The following is a 15477-nucleotide window of genomic DNA, read 5'->3' as shown; positions in this document are numbered from 1 at the left end:
TTCCTGCTTTCCTTTGCAAAAGAACATTGCCAGCAAAGTCATAACTGGACAGGTGGTTTTATCAAATAAGAGTAACTTATATAATGAATGTTTTTAATTCTTCCCTTTGCTTGTGATGATCAACATGCTAAAGAATGAGATGCAGCTAGTAGATGCTATTAACAACTACAGAAAGCGTGCTAGAGACAGAAATAGAGAAAAGCAAGAAAACAAGATAAAACTACATTTAACTGCACACACAGAATCAGTTAAGACATGCCATTCTTAAAAAGCCAATTTATTTGTTATTTATTCGTTATTTAGGGAAGACAGAGAAGATAAAGATGACCTACTTTAAGACATGTATCTATTTTCACCATTATTTAATGCTCTATTTTATGACTAATCCTTCTGAAAGAACTAAAAAGGAGTTTAATTCAATCTTATCATCCTCTTCTCTACTTTAAGTTCAAGCCCCTTTCCCTTTTCTCCTCCATTCCTCCAAATTTAGGGCATGAAAGTATATAATTAAAATTCAAGTATAATAATTTACAAGATCTAAAGTGTCCTTGCTGAAACATTAGGACTTAAAACAAACATACTGTGGCCAGAACACAGGTAAATTGATCACCATAAAATAATTAATGTATTACAACACAGCATGAGCCCATCTACACTATGGGCCATAGGCTGACCTACAGAGGAGTCACTACAGACAAAATTTAATTCTGGAATGTGGCATGTTAAGAATTGATTTAACATTGAGTTGAAAAGTTTTTATTCTGGATTAGGTGCAGCCTCAAAGCACAGAAGTGTTTATTATGAACTCACAAATTTGATACTTTAGTCCTTCAGAACCACTTTATTCTTCTAGGAAATTGAGGTTTGGTGGAACATTGAGAGCTTTTTTTAATTTTTTCTCTGCAAAACACCGTTTCTTTAAATTTTGCACACAAATGTGGATAACTAAGTTATAGTCTTATAAGTAAAGCAAATAAGGCCAGACATACCAGCATGAACAAGTAGTTTCACTGGCAGCAAAACTTCAAGTTTATTTTTGATATCTCTCAACAAATTAGTCTCCGACAGTCCTGCTAGCATTGCAGCTGTTCCTCTGAAGGAGAACTGTTAAGCATCTCTGCCAGCTACCGATTTTATGAAGCTTGTATGAATAAACAAGACTGATTACACAATCCTCTTTCTCCATTAAGCTGCTCTTCAGTATTTTGTACATTTCCTTTTTTTCTATTTGACACTTCTTTGTTTCCAACATGCAGAGTGCGGGTTTGTTTCCTGTTGCTTGGGAAGGCAACAAAACCATCAGAGACATCTCAGTCATTCACAGAGTTCTGCACTGTATTGCTGCACAGATGTTTTCCACTAAAAGACCACATGGTATCTTGGTGCTGAATTTTCGTCTATTGCAACACTGTTTAAAACAATTATTCGTCCAAGGAACTTGAAGACTAATTTTAAGGCTATCTTGTAAATGTGTATCTTTAGAATGCTGGAGTAGTAAATAGCTATGATACATCCAAACTATCTATTTAATCAGAAAAAAACTTCAATAGATTATAAATAGATTTCAAGTTATAGTGCTCTTACGAGAAGTGTAATTAGAGTTAAGAGAACCACTTCGTTCTTCTTGCATGCTCCTGGGATCCCTTAAAACAGTCTAAGGGATAGCTTATGATAATGAAAAAATAAATCTGAATTACTTCTATGTATGCTATTTACAGCAGCTCTTGTAACAGTGTACAAAAAATGCCACATAATCCCATAACAAATTTTGCTTCTAAATAACCTCTTATTTCCTCTAGACCTTAAAAATAAGACAAGAGAAGATGCAGTCTCCATCAGAGATAAAGGATGGACTTAATTTTTACTTAAATCTCACCCTACTCCCAAATAAGAACTTACACATATATATTCCCGCACAAGTACGTAATTTTTTTTTTTTCATTCTGCTGGGCTCTGTATGAGACAACTTGCAATTATCAACATGTGCTTTTGCCAGAAGCCTCATAAATACTACCTGAGTCCAGTGTGTTTCTAGAGTCCCTCCTATTTCTTCCCAGCACAAAAGCCCCTATTGATAAGCTGATGAATAGTGTAAATGCAGTTCTAAAAAGGGAAAAGAACTACCTTTACAATCAATTTTGTGAAGACCTTTCTGGCTGCCAGAAGGTCAGAAACTACATCTTCAGGTAAAAACTAACTAGAACTGTACCACTAGTGAAGTAAATCAGTATTTAAGCTATTTATTCTTTGGAGGGCTCCTCCAAGCCTGCAAGGAATCTATGGCTTTTTCCGCTATCCTGAACACATTTGACATTTTGATATTATCTAGCTGGCCCCATTACCAAGAAAGTTTTACCAAAACTTTCTGTCTTGGAAGGGAAGTGGAAGAGGACTGGAGAAGAGGGAATACCAATCTAACTAAAAACACATCATGAGACAGCGTAGAAATCTGATGCAAAGAAAAAATATTTGAGAAAGCAATTATGACAGTGTATCCTGGTAACTCAAACTTAAGCAGTGAACTTTCCAACATTTAGAATTTGTACAAGTTCAGTATTTTTTAAATACTGAAGTTCTGACAGTTTGGGGATGTAACCTGCATGACATTGAAAAGTATTGCGATATAGCAGTTTGGATAAAGCTCAAGACACGTGTACATCAACACAAACACAAAAAAAATATTCTGGACTAGCAAAGTTTCTAGGTAGACATTTGTCAAGTGAGCCAACTAAACCTTTACCAATTTTGTTTCAGATTGCCTTGTGCATCTGTAGAGACTGAAGGGACAGAGACAGAATTAAGAAATTCTTTGCTTAGAAGATCGACTGCGGCACCTGTTGCTACACAGCTATGCCAGAGACTTACTACTAGGCTTATTTCACAGAACAACGCAAAAAGGCTTATCCATTCTTACATTACAAACAAGAGTGACTCTCCTTCCAAATGTGAATACACATGAACACTTTTGAACGTGAAAATTGCTATTTCTAGATGACTGCAGTGAGTTCTATTAAATCACTGTTCTATTTTGAATGACCGTCAGAAGACGTGCAGAAAGCATCTTTATTTTCTCCCACTCAGACACTGATTTTGTGTAAGTGTAATACACAAATATACCTAAAACTAGCTGATACAGTAGATTAAATAACGCAAGCTGGAGGCATTTTTCCTCTCATGAATTTATAACCCTTTATTTAAAGGGGTTTTAACAGAAACCATTCATGTCGTATAGCAATCTCTAGTATTTGATTATAACGACAACGAACGCTGTCTTTGCAGAGCAACCAATTTTATTGGTGACACAAAAAGTAACTCCTCCAGGCCTCATCCAACCCAGTGCAAGAACCACAACCAGCAGCCAGGTCATCTAGATAGGTTTGAAGTTATTTGCACAGTGGAAGTGCTACAGCAAACCATTTAACATTACCAGAACGATCACACTTTCCTGATTTATGATGCCTCAGAAGAAGTGTTCAGTCTGAGAAGTGCATAGCCAAAATCATGCACAGCTGGAAAGTTGTAGGGAATCCCCAGAATATCACTACATCACATATCACTATACCTACTAGCCAAGAAAACGAGTTTATTCTCTCCTATATCCAGTAAGTTACTGTTGTGAAAGACACAATTTATCTACCAAATTAATGCTTAAGATGCAAGTTGAATCCTTCAAGCTGCTGTTCTTCCCTTTAGAAAGTCAATGTACGTGATCTACAGTTGCATACTTGTGTTCCCCATCCCCAAAACACAGCACAATGTAATAATGAAAGCACAGAAAGGCAACATACCGTCATAGTAGACAATAGCTCCAACAAGTTCATCTTTGCGTAGCATTGGAAAGAGCTCCAAGGCTCTTGACTTGCTAAGAACATAACTACTTTTCAGACATTGACTTCCGGCCACGAGGTCATATAGCTTTATTCCAAACCAGTAGTATGGCAACTGCCACCATCTGCAGGAAAAAAAAATTCCCCATGAAGTGAAATAAGAAAAATTTAAAAGTGCATGCACACACTGCTGTTGTAATATAGAACATGTTAAGTAACACCGTGTGTTGTATTACACCAGTTTTACTTTGTACCATCATAAAAATTCACAGTGTCACAATATAATGTAAATATGCAAGAATTTATGTATTGTTCACTACTGTTTTCAACTGATCTACTCACTGCAGTTAGTCAAGCAGATTCAAGGCTTTCTTTATTCTAGAATTAGGATCACAAACTGGCTTTTTGTACTTCAGTGTAAGGTGAGATATTAAAGCTGTGTGTTGAGGGAAGAAGCAGGCTGTACGTGCAAGCTGAAAGGGTTCCTCAAACGCACGTTTTGTCTCCTGCATAAACAGGACCAAATAAATGCAGCTGACGCCTGACCTAGATGAGCTCCAGCTATTACAAGCCCCTTTTACTAAGACAGGAATAAAGCCATACGTTAACATCATTCAGCAAAAACTCACTGCTCTAAGTAGCCTGTTATAGTGAATAACTGTTCTTACAGATCTAAAAACCTAGCCCAAATCACTTAAAGTCTCTTTCTCATACGAGAAGCAAACTGTTCTCTCAATGTTATGTCCTGTGGAAGGACTTGGAAGTCCAAGTGCACTGAACACTGGTGGTTGTATGGACTAAACAGCACATTGCCAAGAACACTATGATAACCCGTGTGGAAGACAAGGATGTACTGGAAAGAATAGCAAATAACATCCTAGGAATGAGAGTTCATTCCAGCTGCAGACTCCCCTCCTCGCCCCCATTGGGGCGGTAGAAATGCACTGAACAGCTGAAGTCCAAGATAGCACCTCGGTGCCGTAAGAGAATTTCATGCTTCTACCATACGGCAACATCTCACCTCCTGGAGGACAAAGCTTGTGACAGGTTTAAAGACATGCTTGGAAAGAGGCACCTGGAAACTTCTCCAGGGAAATCACTTGCTTGTCAAAAGCAGTGGTAGAGGAAAGAGACTGTAGCAGAGCTTACTTGTAAACAGGTAGCATTATCGGCAAAGGAGCTGACAGGTGAGGAGCAATTTCAAGCAGATTTGCACGCTCCTCAAGTGCTTCTTTCACCATCTTGTACTGAAGAATAGAAGTGTACATGAGTCCCACATTACTCAATTTTGTCTTCATGTGCAACATTTAATAAGAAACTGTTTATCAAAGTAAATACCTCGCATCATTTTTACTGTTCTTTCAAAGGCACACTGAGATTTGCTGAAAGATTCAAAAGTTAAGGAAAATGTTTCCCAAGAAAATTAAGTTTCACTAGTTTCATTTTGGTGTCTTGGCAGGTCAGTTGAATAATTTTTCATCTGAATGTAAAGTGCAATAAGCCGTGTTACTCCTAACTATGGGCAGGAGGCACTTAAGGAGAGTTAGAACTCATCCCACAGTATAGCTTCTGTGCCGATTCCCACAATTAAATCCCATACTAACTCCAAGTTGCAAATGCAGAAGCGTTCTTCCCCAAATCAATCAATATTAATCAACATGAAGTCGTTCTTTGGCACAAAAGAAGGTTGGTTTCTACAGCTGGATAACTGCATGTTTTATATATTTTTCCCTGAGAAGTCACTGTTTCTGTACTTTAAGTTAGAGAGGTTTCAATGGGAAGACAAATCAATTTCTCAAAACAAGAATATCGCACTTCCACCCACACAAGAATACATAAAAGCATTTATATATAATCACCCATTTAGTATATTTTCTTTCCCCATTCCAAAATAAATCATTCATTTACCATATTTTCTTTCCCCATTCCAGGACAACCATTAACTCCCCCAAATTCTGATCATGACAGGTAGGAAGCCCTTTTTATTCTGAAGTCAGCCCTGTCCCTGCCTTCCTTCCCCAAAATATACACAGTCTACAACGTATGGGAATTAGATTGCCTGTAAAAGAATTTAGCAAAAGGCAGCAGCACTGATCTCCTTAGTCTGGAAAGCTCAACTGAAGAAGACACTCTCTATGTACAGTGGCTGTGGAATATAACAGTCAAGCATTGAAAAAATAAAAAGGAGACTTGGTTATAATTGGGATAGGGGAAGTGTCTACTAGCAATTTTTGCTTAACAACCAGCATAAACAATTACCTGCTCAAAATCCAACTTCATGATGGCCTTCTGAAGATATCTCACTCCACCATGGATCAATTTAGTACTCCGGCTGCTGGTCCCTGATGAGAAATCATCTCTTTCTAGAAGGGCTGTTTTTAGTCCTGTGTTACCAGAAAACCAAATTAACTTCTTAAATTACACAATTTGTATGTAATTCATTAAAGACACTTCTCTAGGGTAGAGACAATCACAAGAAAAATTACTCTGTACATGGATAAATTTGTATTCAAAGTGTAGTGCACTGTCTATATTGTAATGAAAAATTTTAGCCTCTTTCCTAAGGGAAAAGTCAAAACAGAACTTAAACAGAAGCACATTAAAACCTGGATATTTCACAATAGAAAGGCATTACAGTACATTATAGGGGCCATGCTCCCTCAAGCAAATTATAGTTCGTATTCATGGCAGGAACAGAATATTTTCATGAATACTTTTAACTCCTTGCAGCAGAGAGCTCTAAACCTATCACACTAACAATTTAAACAGCATACCAGAGAGGCAGACAACTGGCATCTTTGTCTGCTGACTTACAGTCTGCTTAAGAGGTGCCCAAAACCAGAGGAGAGCCAGCCACGGGCATGCTCACCACTCAAGAGGGCTCACCAGAGAATATGACGTGCACACACAAAACATTAGTTATGAGATATTACTAAGTATTTCGGAAAAACATTTAGTCAAAAACATACACGTATGTTCCCTGACACTGGCAGGTGCTGACAGTTTGACCAGCACAAGGAAAGGATAACCACATGGCTCACAGATGGTCATGCAAATCCAGAACACAAAGTGCTTTATAACTGAACATTATAATGCTTATTCTAACAAACACTTGGAACAAGGTTGGCATGTTTGTTGCACAAGTTGTGTTCCCAGTTACCCTGAAGGCCAGGAAAAAGCTTTCCATGGGTGAAGGCACACTGCTTCATACTGAAGTCGCTACGAAACCACATACCCCAATGCTGTCTACACTACGTCCCTTGTACAAGGGAAGTGCTGGCATCTTCTTTGTGAATGAGACTAACATCGGGTTATGTGATGAAGTCAGGTGAAAGGAAGAGTTGCAGGAAACAGATGATTAACAGATGCCTTTTAATGATAAGATACAGCCAACAGCCTGGCCACATCCTTTGGCACATACCTACAAGACAACGACCACCGACTTCCAACATCCAGCATAAGTAAAGTCGACCAAGAAAAGCACCATAGGACAAGTACATGGCAATCTTTCACTTACAAAACATATGTGGAAGGACAATCTGTGTTACAGAAGTTAGCATAACAGACCCCCCTGCATCACTGGCAGAATTTTAAAGTTAAGCAGGCAAGGCAAAAAGTGAATTAAATTCAGTGAAATTGCTACCAAAACCAACAGCAACAACATGATGATGCACACCCAAGGAAAAGAGCATCATGTGCATTAGAAGTCGTCCCTTGGGTCTTTCCTTTGCCCTCTTTAAGGGGGGCTTTACGTTGTTGGTTGGTGAACACACATTTTAACATCTATTGGTCTCCCAAAACTTTTATGTCCTTAAAAAAAAAAATCTAATTATTACTGGTAACTTCCAAAGATCAGAGTAATTTATTTTTGTCAAATGTGACTGAAGATTAATGGATACAATCAGAAATAATTTGGTGAAGATATATCAAACACACGAAAAGCAAAATTTGTTGTTAAGCGAAGCAAACATAATAAAAGAGCAAGTTCCATGAATGAACAGCAACAATACACAACTCATTAACCAAATGCCTAGGAATATTTCACACTTCAGAAATCTACTGATATAATCAGAATACCTAGTAGAAAGATAAACATAGATTACCTATAATAATTTCTGTACGCTTTACAACTGCATTTTCTACCACAATATAGCAGAAGCAGAATTGAAAAGATCCCAAGTTATCTTTAGTAATACATGAGAAAAATTAATAACCAGATTTGAGTTTGTATGTATCTACCAATGGTGCAGACCTTACTGCTTTATCTATTTCAAAACTATCATACCTTCTGGACAAGTATTTTCCAAATCAAGTTACAAACACTCCTGGAGTGAGGTTTTGCCTCTTATTTCTGAGGTATATCTACAGGTTAAGGAACCTGAAGAACTTTATGGCTATCTACTATGTTTTACACTGTATTTTTTTTTTTCCATTTTAGTTCCAAAACCAGAAAAAAGGTCTACAAACACAGAAACTAAGGAATGTTGGTTCTTCCTCTCATTGGCTGATTGTACTGAAAACAACAACTGAGAGAACAGATTCCAAGCTTTTCTCACAAATCTTTTACGTAGCTTTTTGGATAAAAATATGATATTCTGGGGGAATATAGCATTTTAATAGAACAGGAGTTGATGCTACAGCCTCTCCCACAGAAGCAGTACCCATGCATTCTCATCTTTGTATCTGAAGATCTATTTTCATTAAACTTGTAAAATGACTTACTCTCTTTGAGAACTGTCAAATTTGATTAGAACCTGCTGGCCAAAGTTACTGTGTGAGGTGGATGACACAGAGTGGGCATTAGCGTCCTGCTTTTTCACTCTCTGAATAGAGTTCTTCACATGTCTGACCAACTGCACAAGCTATTGGGCAACATCTGCACATCTACTGGGCAACAACTGACTGTCACCACACACATTCTCATCCTCCTGCAGAAGTCATGTAAAAAGCATTAGCTTAAACTCATTTTACCATCAGCTTTCCCTAAGTTAAGGCTATGCATAAAGCTAACATGAATTCTGATGCTTTAGAGCTTCTTAAACCAGTTACACAGCTAATCCCCCAAAAGAGGATAAATTGGAGCACAGATCTACTGCATGTACCTTCAGACTAATGGTGCTAGTACCTTTCATTGAAAATCCAAACAGACTTCAAACCTGCAACATACTAAGCAGCTACAATGCATTAGCAGAAGTTGCAGATATCTCGTGTTATAAGAAATATGAGCTGGAGAGCCACTGTGCCTCGTCTAGAATTCATGCTTGGCCCTTTCAAAACAGTTGCTAAAACTGCTGTGCAAGTCTTGTCTTCTCTTTGCTGCAGACATTCTCCTGCACAAACAAGGAGCAACAGAGAATGAGAAGTCCATCCAAGAAGATCTAGCAAAAAGGTTTATGTTAAAACAACAAGCACCTAGACAACAAAGACTCTGCTGAAACAACAAAATGCAATGACATTTTTTCTTCAAGTTCATTTTAGCTTCTGAGAACAGAAGGAAGTTTTATAACCAGGCATTCAGAGTACACCTTCTCTACCTTCAAGTACTTTTGACAAGCCAATCTGACAAATTTATTATAAAACATGTAATTGAAGAATAAGAATGAAATTAAATTTTCAAGCCTTACCTCTAGTGACTGCATCTAAAGCACAGCCACATCCTGTTGCTCCTCCACCTATAACAAGGACATCAAATTCACTTGTGGTTTGCAGTGCCAAAATTTGTTGTTCTCTTGTGGGGAAATGGTTCTTTATTGGAACAGTCACAGCTTCTGCAGCTTGAACACGTACAAAGGTACCCTACAAAGATTAAAAACAACACATAAGGATCTGTATTTATTGTGTACACACAAACATGTGTACACATACACACACAACCAAATCACAGCATTCTCTATAAAAGTAAACTCAAATATTCCCAGTCACTTTACCTATATTTAATAATAATATTGTATTAAAACGTTATGGAGCAACAAACGGTATTAAAACCATAAAGGGTTAGCACACATTTATTTCATCTTGCCTACTTCAATATAATACCTTACTCAAGTGATACTACCTACATTAATTATTTTTAGGAATAGTCTTCTGCTATGTCAAATGTTACAGGATGCTTGGGAAGTGTTTTAATAAACACACACATGGTTAGGCTCTCAACTCTCTACCAAAAGAATCCATCAAAGCAAAAGGACTTAAAGATGAATGTACATTTTATATTTTAAAATTGATTCATGACTCTAAGCTCAAATTTGATCAAGTTCATGAGATGATACGGTTTACTGTCAAATATAGTATACTAAAACACTAAAGAAACACTACTTCCATATCCTTTTTTAAAAATCTTTTAAGGAAAGTAATTTATATCCTACAGCATGCTAAAATACAACTTTTCTTTAAAGTGACAAAACTTAATGATGTGGCAGTTTCCAGACAAGCTCAGATTTTATTGGAATGGCTTTGAGAATCTCTCTAGTACTCTGTCTGATATTCCACGAGCCATTGCTGCTCTCCATTTAGTGACCGTGGCGAGAAAGGCTGACATGCTTGCTCAGTCAACTAATATGGACCATGGTTTAAATTTTAAGGTTTTAACCAGTTTCTGAAGGCTCTCTTCAGTTAACATTAATTTAAACTGAATTCTGAAAACCTTTACAGTCACAGGAATCCCCAAACCCTATTACTGGTCACATACTTCATAATAACAACATTATGAGAGCCATCACTGTGGGTTCATATTCATCACTCTAATTTCACATATTATGAGCAGTAGGCAGATATCATAGTTATTCAGACAGTTAAATAGGATGCAAGACCACAAAAGTCATGCTTGCTTTCTCTTTGCTTTCAGCTCCAGCTTTGCTTTTTGTTCCAGCTCTTTTCCTCCCAAGTTTTCCTCATTCACCATTGTCCCTCGTTCTGCACAAAACTAGACAGTGAGTTTCTCTCACCACTATTTTTTTAAGACTCAAAGGACCCATGTTTTCCACAACAATCACTTGTACCTAAGCGTACCTGGCAAAGCATCTGCATTTACAATATAAGAAGGGTAGTCGAGGTACCAGCCACCGAGCCAGTGGCACATCCCAGCTCGGCAGCAGACCCCCTGCGACCTTGAGAACATCGCTTGAGCCAGCTCTTTCAGAAATAACCAGATGTTGGTGCTCTGAATTTTGTTTCATTAAGAGGAGTGCTTTTATTAGTACCTAGCACTTCCAAAGCAACTGTTTTAACCACTACTGATTTGAAATACATATATGAAAACAAATAAACGCCTACACTACCCAGACCAGGCCAGAAGAACTAATTGGCAGATTCAGAACGGATCAAAATAAACAAACAGGAAATTGAGAATTAACGTTTTCAGAGTTTCCTGAAAATTATAAACACTTTCAACATAAGAAAAACCTGTTTAAACCCTGTAGTCTAAGGTCTGAGCATGATCCAGTCTTCAGTCCAAATGGCAGACTTAACTGATGTAAAATAGCTTGTGTCCAGATCTCCTAAACAGGAACGAGTAAACTAATACAAATTCAAGTGACAAAACACAAAATACTACTTTCTTACTATCATTTAAAACAATTTGTCTACTCTCTTTCCATCCACTGCTTAAAATGTGCAAGGAAGCTCTCGCATTTTTTTATTTCCAAACATTCCTTGAATAAACTGAACTAGGCAAGTTGTTCAGTTATAGAAATAACTTTATTGCTTATTGCACTGTTAACAGTGAAGTACAGAACTAGCTCCGAAGCCCATTCCCACACTGCAAACACACCAGCACCAGCACCATTCACCCTGCCTCGGTGTTTTATTGTGAGTCAGCCCACATGTTGGGTTTCCCAGATACATGCTCCTAGACCACTGCGGTTGCGAAAAGCTCTCCGCTAATATAAGCCACCTCCAGGTTTTAGGAACTCCAGCCACTTTCCCTGGCATTTGACATGGGGAGGGAATATACACCTGCCGTATTAAAATAGCTTGACTGACAAAAGGTAACTCGGTCGCTTGCCACCATCTGTTCACATGCGCAGCTGACCGGGTCTCCATGAGCAGCTAGCCAAACGTGTGGTTCCTCTTTAGCAAGCAGTTCTCTGGTTGTCATAGAGCTCTGTAAGCAGACCTTGTGAGTTAAAGGTAAAAGCGATTCTTGCTGTAAATTAACAGCCGATCCTACCACGCACAAGAAGCCTGAACTCAATTATATGGTGCATACATCCTAAATATTTTTGTTCAAAATTATTTGCTCATTCTTCAGCAGTATTATGATTGAAATGCATTATTTCTCAGTGTTCCCATCACTACTATACAACTGAAAACAAAATCTAATAACTAGTAGCCATGTCTAAAGGAAGTGCATATTCAAAAGATAATTAATGATCAAGTTCATCCTGTAATTGTGGATTACATTGACCATAATGCAAGTAGCTCATGCAAATTACTTAGGATAGCAGCAATCACTTTCATTGCACGTGTGTTACAATTCAATCAATGAGACAAAGTGTGCTTCACTTTATATTACGGATTTATACCTTCACAGAAATAAAAGTGAAAATTAACATTTAAACCAACCAAGATTTGGCAAATTATGACTCAAGCTATAGTATTACCACTGATTTTTCCCAAGCACGGTGCTTGTGGTTTCCGCTGGGGTCACCTCCAGCCCAGCCAGCCCTAGACCCCGGCCCAGCAAGGTCCTTGGGCATGGGCTCACCTCCAGGCACATGAGCAGCCGCATTGAGCACTCAACCAACTGTGGCCCAGGCTTACTCACCGACTACAAATGCACAGTAATGAAAGGTCTCCTAATTAGAAGCTTGGTTGTTTAAACCCACTGCAACCCTCAAATAGAGACATAGGTGCTGCCAGCCCCAGGAGTTCAAAGAATTACAAGACACACACAGACAGCAGAGAGGCTGAGTCAAAGTGATGCAGAGAGATCAATCTTGATTAGCCTCCCAATTACAGTCTCCCCTCGCTCTCATGTGTTTACATATTAACATGTGGCAGCTGGCAAAGATCACCAGATGAGGTACAAAGTTCTGGCACTTCAAAGAAATTCAGCTTCCACGTTATTCTTCTGACCAATGAATTCTGTATGTTCCCACCCACTTTTGCCACCAGATGAGGTACAAAGTTCTGGCACTTCAAAGAAATTCTGCTTCCACGTTATTCTTCTGACCAATGAATTCTGTATGTTCCCACCCACTTTTGCCTCTTGCCCTGCTCTCTCCCCAGCCTACTCGTCTCTAGCAGTGCTAAAACTTTTATACACCTAAAGTATGGTAGAAACTTTTATATCCCTAAAGTACAGTACACCGATGCAGTTCCAGAATGCGTTTTTCCAGAGAGCGACAGGCACAAGGAGGGGGACACTGAGAGGATCCAGCCGCTCCTGTCTTCACTCCTTCTTCTGCGGCTGTAAAGACGTCCCTCCTGCCCCTTCCTTCTGCAGAGCTTTGCTGTGACCCCTCTGACCACCTCCGGCAGCAGCTCTGCAAAGCTTCCCCTCCCGAAAGGGGATGAGAAAGCAGCGCATGAGAAGTTTTTCCCCCTGAATACCTGAAAACTGCGACATGCTGCAGCTTTCTGGGTTGCGTAGCAAGTGTTACTGCCTGGCTTCCTACACCGTCTCTGGTTTTTCCTCAGTAAGCTGTTGCATTGAGCATGCTTTTTAGTGCTGTATCGTTACAGAGCATACAGACAGCTGATGCCAGTTTCCTAGCTTCCCTAACTATCACCCTGTGACTTGGAGACAACAGTGACAAGAAAGAAATTGTGAAGACCAAAACCACCCGTGGCTTAGTCTTGCATGTGGTTTGGTTGATCAAGTTCAGCTACATAACTTTCTTAAGCTTTAAAAAAAAGTGAAAATCCCCATCTCAAAATCAGTTTTGCACTACATTTCCAGACATGCCTTCTTCAGCAAAACAAGTGACTATTTTCAAAGTGTACAACTTAACTTCAGGAAAATAAGAGAACACAAGAAAAACAAAATTCAGAGTTCAAGAAGTACTAGCATCACTTGGTTTTGACTATATTTTTTGTTTTGTTTTTAAACACATTATTTACAACAAATGGCTTATAGTAAAACACAGACCAGAGTCCCAAGCAGATAGTCACTGGTATAGCAAGAGCATAGAGATTAGCACTGAAATATAAGCTAAGTGATTAGCGCACTAGCAATTGATATAGATATGATTCATCTTGCTGTCAATTAAATGCGAGAGTGAAGAAAAGCTGCATACAGGGATTCCATCTGCAATAACGTGATTAGTTTGGCAGTGAACAAGTATGTTTACTGAAATAAGCAATTGCTGTTTATATCTACAATTTCTCAGGCAAGAGTTCCTCGAATGGTTTTGATTAGACTCTTAGCGAGAAGAAATTTAGTTTGGCAGTTTGAATTCAATCATGAAGTTATAAAGTGATCTAGTAATCCATAAGCAAGCATTCTTGTTAATTTGCTAATGTAAATCTCCAGGTCAGTTTGCAGAGTCAAATTCGTCATCCTTATTCATTAAAAAAAAAAGGAAGCAATTAAAAAACCCAAAAGCAGGCCCTGATGCATTATCATATTATCACACTCTATTGGATTCACCTTGATGAGCAATTCCTACTGACCAACAACATACTTAGACACAAAAAAGAGAGAAGGCTTGCCTGGTGGGCTTAGTTAGGAAAAGACAGCAATCTCTTACAACTCCAAAACAAAGCTTTTTCCCTTAATGATTACAGGGAGGGGAAATAAAAAAAAAAAAATCAGTGGTCTCCAATTCAAACTTGGCACATCAAAGAATACCCACATCATATCCAGTACTAGCCCACTTGGCTTGATGCACTAAAATAAAGGCACAAAAAACAAGAAAGAAGTAATTCAGTCAGCATCTACAAGAAGCAAGAGATTTCCATTTCTCTGTCACCATTAGTGTTAGAAGCACTGGTGAAACAGCTAGCAAAGGCTGGCTGTATCACCTTTGCTATTCAGGTATCTGAATATTTGAGGCCAAATCAATCAATTATGTACATAGCCTGTGTATTTTATGTCTCAGAGGCGTCCAACTTCATCTCAGATGTGATTCTTCTTTTCAGAAACTCGTGACTGGTAGTCAATGGATGTACATGGATTTGAAAGTTTCTGTATTGTTTAAGATGGAAATTCATTTACAGTAGTAGCACTGGAAAAAAAAAAGATGTAAAGTCTATGCACACTTTTGCTTTGTCCAAAACCACTTCAGGATGGACTAGTTTCTTTAGATCTCTGCATTACCTGCTGTGAAGAGTTCCCCAACTGTCTCCTTTTCTCTGGAAAAAGGTTTTTCTTTTTAATCTAACCAAAAGCCTCCTTGTCAGACTTACGCATTTGCCCTCAACAGTCTAAGTCAGTAAGGCTGCACAGAAACCTTGACCAGCTTCCTTAAGGGTAATGGTTATTCAATATGAAATAATCACTCCTGTGTGTTTACTGAAAGAGGTTTTGCTTGAATTAGTGTCATTCCTACTTATTCCCTTACACATAGCATTAAGCTAACCCATCTTATTAATTCAGTAAATATCCAGTGATCAGGTTACTAAACAAGACACAGAAGTGCAATATTCATCTATCAGCTTATGCGTTAAATTCAACAACAGTTCTGTCATGTCAGCACATGTTCCCATC

General features: G+C 38.4%; 1 protein-coding gene across 1 annotated transcript in view; it reads right to left on the bottom strand.

Moving 5' to 3' along the window:
* LOC104072592 (glycerol-3-phosphate dehydrogenase, mitochondrial-like) overlaps positions 1–15477 on the bottom strand; it is a gene marked incomplete at its 3' end in the record, with an annotated part of 29172 nt that overhangs the window by 10463 nt on the left and 3232 nt on the right. The window contains exons 2-5 of the mRNA XM_009572108.1: positions 9452–9623; positions 6087–6211; positions 4977–5074; positions 3789–3952 (exon numbers count right to left, since the gene is read on the bottom strand). Coding sequence (XP_009570403.1) covers positions 3789–3952; positions 4977–5074; positions 6087–6211; positions 9452–9623 — 559 coding nt within the window. The remainder of the gene's footprint in view (positions 1–3788; positions 3953–4976; positions 5075–6086; positions 6212–9451; positions 9624–15477) is intronic.

Source organism: Fulmarus glacialis, unplaced genomic scaffold (genome assembly GCF_000690835.1).
Source record: "Fulmarus glacialis isolate BGI_N327 unplaced genomic scaffold, ASM69083v1 scaffold42270, whole genome shotgun sequence".
NCBI lineage: Eukaryota > Metazoa > Chordata > Aves > Procellariiformes > Procellariidae > Fulmarus > Fulmarus glacialis.
The sequence above is the reverse complement of the archived record's forward strand: the minus strand, read 5'-3'. Positions and strand labels throughout refer to the sequence as shown.